At 41.0% G+C, this 10283-nt stretch overlaps 1 protein-coding gene across 8 annotated transcripts; it reads right to left on the bottom strand.

Annotated features, from left to right (window-relative positions):
• Nucleotides 1-737: 737 nt before the first annotated feature.
• Nucleotides 738-5213, bottom strand: LOC123112356 (uncharacterized). 8 transcript variants are annotated; one of them, XR_006455392.1, is made up of 5 exons: nucleotides 4815-5212; nucleotides 4146-4305; nucleotides 3614-3750; nucleotides 2393-3536; nucleotides 738-1006 (listed from the first exon to the last, which is right to left on the bottom strand). XR_006455392.1 is itself a non-coding variant. In XM_044533319.1 (5 exons), exons 2-5 carry the CDS (start codon nucleotides 4263-4265, stop codon nucleotides 886-888), a joined length of 504 nt encoding a protein of 167 aa, XP_044389254.1. In that variant the 5' UTR covers nucleotides 4266-4299; nucleotides 4815-5213; the 3' UTR covers nucleotides 738-885. The 8 variants fall into 8 exon arrangements, 5 of the variants coding, with proteins under 5 accessions (XP_044389254.1, XP_044389252.1, XP_044389253.1 ...); XR_006455391.1 differs by having other exon boundaries at nucleotides 2393-3533; nucleotides 4815-5211; XM_044533319.1 differs by lacking the exon at nucleotides 3614-3750 and having other exon boundaries at nucleotides 2393-2570; nucleotides 3449-3533; nucleotides 4146-4299; nucleotides 4815-5213.
• Nucleotides 5214-10283: the final 5070 nt, after the last annotated feature.

Genomic DNA, 10283 nt, shown 5'->3' with positions numbered 1-10283 from the left:
TATTTTTACATGCTGACACATAGCAGTAGCGCTTTATTGTGAAAGGCGCTGCTGCTAGGTAGCTTAGTAGCAGCGTCTTTCCCTATAGAGCGCTACTGCTAAGCCATTCATCTCCCACTCTCCTCTATCCGATCCACTCACACAGTCACACACTCACTGGATCCCCTCTCAATCCCCCGCGCCGGTCCACCCCCTGCCGTCGCCCCTCCTCCCACTACAAGAAATATATCAACTTGTGACCAGCACTATTGGTCACTAAATGGTCACTGTTTTCAATTTGTGACCTTTTTGTGACCAAAAACATAAGGTCAAAAGCTGGCAGTCGTAAACTGACTATAGCGACCTTTCTTCTGGAATGGTCGTAGACGTTTATGACCAAAATACGTCTACTGTGGCGTTTTGGTCACTAGCAACCTCCCCAGGCCACGTAGGCATCCAGCATGGCAATCTGATGTGGCACAAGATTCAGCCTGGTCCAATTCGATTTTCTACATGGGCCTAGCCTAACAATTCGGCCTATTTGTGTTTTTTTCTCATGTTAATTTTGGCTAGGTAGATGGGCCAAGCCCAACAATTAAGCCTTCTCATTTTGGGGCCATGGCCTTTTCTGCTAGAAAGTTTTAGTTTTTTTTAATACAAAAAAGGTCCACTAGTCAAATGGGTCCCAGATGTCAGGTTCAGATTCGTGGGTCCCAGCTAACAAGTTCATATTCTTCATATTTCAATTTAACAGTAAATAAATAACCAGTATTCTCCAAATATTATCAGCCAGATTCAGTACAAAGCTCATATTGTACAAATAACATATACTTTACAAGCTCGACACATAATAAGCTCTAACATATACAAGCTCTACAAGCTATACACATGATACATTTACAAGCTCTATACATATAAAAGCTCTACAAGCTCTACAAGCTGCCCTGGTGTTAACCCTGTAGCTCTACAAGTGTCTTCAATCTTCTTCAACATGGAGCTCCTTCGGTAGCGAGCACAAACTGGGCACCTGCATCATCACAGGAAGGCAATTTTAGATCACAAAAACGAATGTTCCAAGCACAGTTTAGAGAAAAGAACCAAGTAAATTTGCCCTCAATCATACAAACAAAGTTTAGAGAAAACAAAACATGAACAAGCACTTATTATGCAGTTTTTAAAGTTTGTAATGCATTTATTTTCTATCAGCAAAACTGAATATGCTACTTCCTGATTCATGGTTGCATAGTCCAGCTAGCTACACCAGTTTGCTCTCATGCAAAAATTAGAAAGAAGAAAAAGGACAACAAATAAATCAACACTAATTTCTCTAACACATACAGTAACTTGCTGATATAACTTGTATAACTTGTATATTTGTCGACGAAAAATGGGATGGAAAATCATGTTTCAGTCTAGATTAATCTATCATGAGAAAACATGTATAACTCCCACTAGAATTTTTTAATGCAGTTGCGAATTATCCTGAAAACTTGTGCACTTAATGATGGTTAGATCCATCTTACAGAATACTCAGCTTCCAATATAAGTTAGGTACAGAACAGAATGTATAAGCACGAAGTAAGATAGGCCATGCATCAAACACAGAAATACTTTTTGAGCCGTTCACTGTCATGTACTACTACCTAACTGGCTAACTCAGCAGCTGTGACTGATGGTACACTGCACCAAATTCCATAATGAATTCCATAACGAGTAGCATCAGCAGCAGCAGTGCAAGAGTAGCAGCAGCAGTGAGTAGCTGCGGCATCTGGTGAGCAGCAGCAGTATGCGGCAGCAGAAAATAGCAGGAGCAGCGGCAACAGTACGCGAGCGAGGGGGCTACATGCATAGACACTTACTAGAGTCTGCATATGCTTAAACTAGAAATAGAACAAAAGAAAATTGAACCTATCTAACTCTAGGTTGTTCCACTGCAACTCGGAATTTGCTCAACCGTATGTGTACATGCATCAGGGCATACATAAAATATTCAAGTCAATATTCTCAGCTAACTGTGATGTAATGAAAATAATTACTTAATGACTTGAGGTAAAAATTGATTTTAGACATCAAAATTTGAAGCGCTCATTTCAACCATGTTCAGATAAACTTGAGGTAAATTAGCAGTATGGATATTAGTTACAAGCTAGGTGTGTAACTGCTGTCAACACCACCACCACCAGACACGCAAGATAAGCATCAACACCACCATGATCACAGGAGCACATATATAAAGCAAGTACACATGGGCAGCTACTGACAGACCCTAGAATCGCTTGAATTTATCACCAGAGAGCTCCAGTAGAAGTTGATGCTTGGTTGCAGCAACCAGTAGAGCCCCACATCCAACCCAAATCATGGCCAAGGCCATGCAGGAGCTACACTAGAGAAGAAGGAACGGGGAGGAGCTCACCGGAGGGAGGTTGTAGCTGTAGCGGAGGCTCGGCCACACCACGGCTGTGGTGTGACCATCACCACATCCAGGAGAGGGTCTGGAAGCCGTTGAAGCACCACTGCGGCGACCAGGGCAAGCGTCGGGCACAGTGGCGCCACCCCAGGGACATCACCGCACAGACATCTCCGGCCTCGCCCTGTTTCAAAAAATGTTCAGAACAACTTTGTCAGACTCGATCAATTCTGAAGAAACCACCTTCGTCGTCAGACACATACATACATACAGGAAGCAAAAGAAGAAGAAACAGAGCAGGGACCTGGTCGATCATGGGCATGAGTACTAACTATACTATAGAAGCAACATAATCACATATATATATCCTATTTCTTCCACAAAGTGTGTATATAGATAAGTCAGGCAACACACGCAGATAACTATGTTTGTGCAAATCAGATCTTCTGCATAGAAGAGTACATCCTATTCAAAAGAATGCACAGACCTCAAGCTATGTAACTACTGAAAGAAGAGGAAATGAATGCAATTCTATATACATAAAAACACATTTAGCAGTGTTATACATAGCAAAACTTTAGTATTTCATGGTACAATGAAAGAGCAGTTCAGTTGAAGAATTTGATTGCCATTCTCAATATTACTACTTAAAGATATAATGTAACAAATACTGGATACTTCACAGCAAGCAAATGGTGCAATAAATTCACTGGTCTATGGATACGATCACAGATTCACATGAGGCGTGCGTGGAATATAGTGCAAATAACAACGGAAATTTAAAGAAGCTCGCTTCTTAACAAAGGCCTACCAATCACTTCAACCTAACCTAAAAATAACAGTACATAGACTGTTCCATTACATAGTACTGCTATGTAATTGATACACAAAAGAAGATACATCTGCCATGTTCAGCAATCAGGATCAACCACGTGCGCAAGAGCAAAGCACCTGCTGTATCCAAATACAAATCGAACAAGAACAAAAACTTAGGAATGGTTGCAACCATGCTTTTCAAGGCACACAATACAAAAAATCGTGAAGAATGAGACGGCGCCTATCCTGATCTTCTTCCTGTACTTGGATCCAATGTTGGCCGTTCCGTGTTCATGAGCTCAAGTTCAATGTGTAGCCATAGTATCCATAGCTGCTAGTAAGAAACAAACAACACACATCATCAAACTGGACATAGATGCTTTATATACAAACCTGAAGCTACCGTCTTACTTTTTGAACAGGAACGTCGCGTGGTATATAAATGACAGTTCGGTCGATGTCCTAGAATATTCTGAGATGGGCGGGCTGTACTACAAGTAAAAGGGGACAGAGAATCGATGAAGAATGGAGTAGTACACCGTATCATCCTAACATCCAGAAAACATTGCGTCAGATCAGGGCCAATTAATAATAGTTCTATAGAGTAAATGACAGCCGAGGCACACGTGAGACGTAATAGTAATTCAACTTCTAGTTCGATTCAAATTGGAAGATACTGTATACTTAATGCATGTTGTATGAGCTGGCACATCAGAACAACACTGTAAATAAATCCCCTGTTTATTTGATCAAACCAACACCAACAGTACATGATGAAACTTGATATCATAGTGCCAACCGAAACTGAACACGACTTCCTCTTAGTTTGAATCTCTTAGCAGTTTTAAAGATGTCATATGGTGGCAAAAAGACAGCAAATGAAAATGCGAATGCAAAGCAGGGTAGAATGGTGGTATTTAACAAGGCACTGTATGCAGTCCACCTCCTGTATGGGCTGCGAAGTCGTTGTTGCTGCAGCACCGGTTTGGTAGCCCCTCTGTGTGTCCAGGATCTCCACCTTGTCGTCCAGCCCATCATGCATCCTTCCGCTTGAAGTGTTCATGGTCTGGCCGGCGCAGAACAAGAGGAGATGAGATCTGCATCTGCCCATGGAAGGAAAAAAGCAAAAGCAAGCAGTGGCACATGAGATGGGAGGGGATATTTTTACCCAACTTCTTACCCAAACCTCAGTAAGAAGCCCAACTATACATATAAACAGGATAATGAAATAAAACATAAATGATACGCCATTAAGCCTCCGACGCGATGTGCTGAGGGAGATCACGAGCTTAAATTAACCGGGGTACCCCGAGAGGCACCGCCACCGGCAACCATCCATCTCCCTTCCACATCCTATAGCTAACTCATGATACAACACAACAAGAGCCCAGGCCACCTCCAGGCTAGGTCTACCAGCGTGATTGGTCTCCCTTTCCGCTTGATTTCAGCTCTACATAAGCCTAGATGGGGACACCAGCCGAATCACGGCGCTCAGCCTCCTCTAGTCCACTATCATTAGGGCTGCGACGAAGGAAGGAAAGATTGTGCTTCTACCTCTACCTAGAGGGGGAAGGCGAGGGGAGGCGTGGGCATGGGGTTCGGGGGGCCGTACCGTTGCAGATCCAGTCGCCGGCGCGGGGGAGCCACTTGGAGTCACGCGGGGTGTTGGGGTCGACGAGGAGGCGCAGCTGCTTGCAGCGGTTGTACAGGGAGCGGAAGGCATAGTTGCGGTTGCCGCACCCGCCGTAGTCCCAGTCGCCCTCCCTCCCCCCGCCGCCGCCCGACGAGGATCCCGCGCCGGCCATCGATCCGCTCGCGCTCCCGTGCTCGCGGCTCGCGCCGGCGGTGGGGGTAGGTGGGGGTGGCGGAGGTGATGGGGGATTTGATTCGGGAGCAGATATGAGAGGAGAGGAGATTTCAGGGCGGCACGGAAGGGATCCAGTGGGGGAGCGAGAGGGTTTGGGGTGGCGGCTGTGGGACGAGGGGGAAAGTGGATCGGGGGAGAGGAGGGGATATGAGTTAGGGTTTAGGTGAGAGAGGAGGGGGAGAGGGCTGCCGTTCGATTCAGAAGCATCCGACGGTGGTGGATGCATGATCCGCGTGATAAGCCTATGAACCAATTAGAACGCGTCAAACAATTTGAAGACCTTTTGACCTTTTAAATTGGTCATGATTGATTACACACAAATTTTTCATTCCATTTTTCAATGCTCAAAATGAGTTTTTTCGTGCGAGACCTAGCAAATATTTGTTCAAATGATGTCATATTTTGCACAATTTTATATCTTAGATTGGCAAACAACATTGACACAGGGGGTTTTCATTTCATTTGTACAAAAAAACATTTTTTCCGTTTTTTCGAGTGCCCAAAATGAGCTTTTTTGTGAAGGACCTACCATATATTTGTTGCAAAATTGGACCTAATCAATTTTATAAAATACTAGGCCATATATAATGCACAATTGACAAAATGGTTGGGTGTCAAAAGTTTTGATCCACCTCTGGTGAAAAAGACAAATCCCCGCCGATTCAGGTGGAAGCGGGTCAAATTCGAACTGTAGCTACCTCGTAGTTTGCTCTTTATTTTTTCCAAAAATCATTTCTAGATAAATAGTATCTATTTAATCAGAGAAACACCAAAAAATTTACAAGATTCAAACACTAGCTAGGAACGGTCATTCCCTCCGTTTTGACCGCATTTTGAAACGGGCACAAAAAATTCAAAAAAAATCAAAAAAAATGGAAAACCTTCGCATTGTGACATTATATGTGACCAAGTTTCCAGGAAAAATAATAAACTTGTAATACGGTAATTATTTTCAAAAAGTGTTCTCAGAAATGAGCTATCATGCGTGAAGATTCATGGCTTTCAAGCCAAATGATCAATCTTATGGCCACATTCATGGCATAGTTTGTTCAAATGGTCTAATATTGTGCACAAGGGTGCATCTTGGAATTCCAAACAATGTTGCCTAAGGGAGTTTTCATTTTCTTTGCACGGAAAATTCATTTTCCATTTTCCGAGTGCCCGAAATGAGTTTTTTTGTGAAGGCCCTACCATATATTTGTTGCAAAATTGGACCTAATAAATTTTATAAAATACTAGGCCATATTTAATGCACAATTGACAAAATGGTCGGTTGTCAAAATTTTTGATCCACCTCTGGTGAAAAGGACAAATTCCCGTCGATTTAGTTGGAAGCGGGTCAAATTTGAACTGCAGCTGCCTCGTAGTTTGCTCTTTATTTTTTCCAAAAATCATTTCTACGTACATAAGTATCTATTTAATCAGAGAAACACCAAAAAAAATTCCAAGATTCAACCACTAGATAGGAACGGTCAAGCCCGCCGTTTTGACCGCATTTTGAAACGGCATAAAAAATTCAAAAAAAATCAAAAAATTGGAAAACCTTCGCATTGTGTCGTTATATGTGACCAAGTTTTCAGGAAAAATAATAAACTTGTAATACGATAATTATTTTCAAAAAGTGTTCTCAGAAATGAGCTATCATGCGTGAAGATTCATGGCTTTCAAGCCAAATGATCAATCTTATGGCCACATTCATGGCATAGTTTGTTCAAATGGTCTAATATTGTGCACAAGGGTGCATCTTGGAATTCCAAACAATGTTGCCTAAGGGAGTTTTCATTTTCTTTGCACGGAAAATTCATTTTCCATTTTCCGAGTGCCCGAAATGAGTTTTTTTGTGAAGGCCCTACCATATATTTGTTTCAAAATTGGACCTAATCAATTTTATAAAATACTAGGCCATATTTAATGCACAATTGACAAAATGGTCGGTTGTCAAAATTTTTGATCCACCTCTGGTGAAAAGGACAAATTCCCGTCGATTTAGTTGGAAGCGGGTCAAATTTGAACTGCAGCTGCCTCGTAGTTTGCTCTTTATTTTTTCCAAAAATCATTTCTACGTACATAAGTATCTATTTAATCAGAGAAACACCAAAAAAATTCCAAGATTCAACCACTAGATAGGAACGGTCAAGCCCGCCGTTTTGACCGCATTTTGAAACGGCATAAAAAATTCAAAAAAAATCAAAAAATTGGAAAACCTTCGCATTGTGTCATTATATGTGACCAAGTTTCCAGGAAAAATAATACACTTGTAATACGGTAATTATTTTTAAAAAGTGTTCTAAAAAATGAGCTATCAAGTGTGAAGATTCATGGCTTTCAAGCCAAATGATCAATCTTATGGCCACATTCATGGCATAGTTTGTTCAAATGATATAATATTGTGCACAAGGGTGCATCTTGGAATTCCAAACAATGTTGCCTAAGGGAGTTTTCATTTTCTTTGCACGGAAAATTCATTTTCCATTTTCCGAGTGCCCGAAATGAGTTTTTGTGTGAAGGACCTATCATATATTTGTTGCAAAATTGGACCTAATCAATTTTATAAACTACTAGGCCATATTTAATGCACAATTGACAAAATGGTTGGGTGTCAAAACTTTTGATCCACCTCTGGTCAAAAAGGCAAATTCCCATCGATTTAGTTGGAAGCGGGTCAAATTTGAACTGCAGCTGCCTTGTAGTTTGCTCTTTATTTTTTCCAAAAATCATTTCTAGGTAAATAAGTATCTATTTAATCAGAGAAACACCAAAAAAATTACAAGATTCAACCACTAGATAGGAACGGTCAAGCCTGCTGTTTTGACCGCATTTTGAAACGGGCATAAAAATTCAAAAAAATCAAAAAATTGGAAAACCTTCGCATTGTGTCATTATATGTGACCAAGTTTCCAAGAAAAATAATAAACTTGTAATACGGTAATTATTTTAAAAAAGTGTTCTCAGAAATGAGCTATCAAATGTGAAGATTCATGGCTTTCAAGCCAAAATGATCAATCTTATGGCCACATTCATGGCATAGTTTGTTCAAATGATCTAATATTCTGCACAAGGGTGCATCTTGGAATCCCAAACAATGTTGCCTAAGGGAGTTTTCATTTTCTTTGCACGGAAAATTCATTTTCCATTTTCCGAGTGCCCAAAATGAGTTTTTTTGTGAAGGACCTACCATATATTTGTTGTAAAATTGGACCTAATCAATTTTATAAAATACTAGGCCATATTTAATTCACAATTGAAAAAATGGTTAGGTGTCAAAAATTTTGATCCACCTCTGGTGAAAAAGACAAATTCCCGTCGATTTAGTTGGAAGCGGGTCAAATTTGAACTGTAGCTGCCTCATAGTTTGCTCTTTATTTTTTCCAAAAATCATTTTTAGGTAAATAAGTATCTATTTAATCAGAAATACATCGTTTGATGGCGAGACATCGAGGTTTGGACGGTGGCCGAGGGCCCCAACTCTAGAGCGCGTAAGCTCGCATGCCCGCCGCGTGGTCACCGCGTGACCGTGGCATTGCCATGTGTTCTGGGCGGCCTAGGCATGTCTAGTGGGTTAGACACTCCCCATGTAGGTGCTAGGAAGAAAATCACAACATAAGATTCTCACGAGGAGACCGATCGATGCTCAAACATGAATAAGCAGCCAAGTGTTTGATTTTCGGTACGGGAAATGCACATGGATAATGGGCGTGAGTTTTGGCTAAGGATGATCAGTTACTAAGAAGACTGTCTTCACAAATTTTCACCTCAAAAGGAGGAGCCTAGGCGGTACTTGCTTTGCAAAGTACCACACTGGACATAAATACAAATGTTGAAGCTGGGCTCAAAATAATGAATGGATTGAGCTGGTATTTGGTGGAGAATGGTTATTTGGGCATAGGAAAGCACTGTAGAAAATGGATACCATTTGGACATGCCAAAGTGGTACTTCCTTCACAAAGTGCTGCTCTGAACAGAATAGGAAAATGAATATTGTTGAGTTATTTTTGAACTAGGCAAGGAATGTTTTTGACATATTTGATGAAGATATGATTCAAACAATTTATGAGAATTGTTTGGGAATTTTTGGAATAACAGAAATATAGGTTGCTTCACAACCTAGAGCAAAAATTGACACATGGACATGACACATAGGCAAAACTGATGAGATGGCGCCTAGTCATCACAACCCACCACAATCTACAAGGCTATGACAATCTACATTGGTCATTAACAACTAGAAATAAGGCAGCGGACCAGCACTGTTTGCTTTATGACCATTTCGTGTAAGGAAATTATGACCTTTTTGACCAAAATGGTCGCAATGGTTTAGCGTTTGGAGCCTCCCGAACAGTTTTTGACCAATTGGTCTCAAATGGTCATAGATCTATGACCAATTCTTCCAGGGTCACTGACAGCAGGTCACTAGTTGACATATTTCTTGTAGTGTCCGTCTGCGCCACCGTCACCTCCTCCTCCTTGCTGGACTCGGTACCGGCCTCCTCCTCCGTCCTCCCTCTCCACTCGCCGCTGGCCGGCCCCTCCTCGCTCTGCCTTCCTCCTCCGTCCTCCCTCCACTGGCCGCACCGGCCGGCCCCTCCTCACTCTGCCTTCCTCCTCCATCCTACTCTCTTCTCCCTCCTCGAGTCGCCCCTCCTTCTCCCTCCTGCCCACTACATTTTGATTTAGTAGGCTGGTTCATATGCAACATTTTGATTTAGTTGATATGATTTAGTTGATTTAGTAGGCTAGTTGATTTAGTTGACTTAGAACATTTTGATTTAGTTGATTTAGTAGGCTAGTTCATTTAGTTGATTTAGAACATTTTGATTTAGTTGATTTAGTAGGCTAGTTGATTTAGTTGATTTAAAACATTTTGATTTAGTTGATTTAGTAGGCTAGTTGATTTAGTTGACTTAGAACATTTTGATTTAGTTGATTTAGTAGGCTAGTTCATTTAGTTGATTTAGAACATTTTGATTTAGTTGATTTAGTAGGCTAGTTGATTTAGTTGATTTAGAACATTTTGATTTAGTTGATTTAGTAGGCTTGTTGATTTAGTTGACTTAGAACATTTTGATTTAGTTGATTTAGTAGGCTAGTTCATTTAGTTGATTTAGAATATTTTGATTTAGTTGCTTTAGTAGGCTAGTTACGCATAGTTGCTTTTGTTTTTTTAATAAGTTACTTTTTGGCAAAATGTAGGTGGTACCTTGTCATATAATATGT

Source organism: Triticum aestivum, chromosome 5B, assembly GCF_018294505.1.
Source record: "Triticum aestivum cultivar Chinese Spring chromosome 5B, IWGSC CS RefSeq v2.1, whole genome shotgun sequence".
In the NCBI taxonomy this organism is placed as follows: Eukaryota; Viridiplantae; Streptophyta; class Magnoliopsida; order Poales; family Poaceae; genus Triticum; species Triticum aestivum.
Note: the sequence above shows the minus strand (reverse complement) of the source record. Positions and strands in the feature narration are given on the sequence as shown.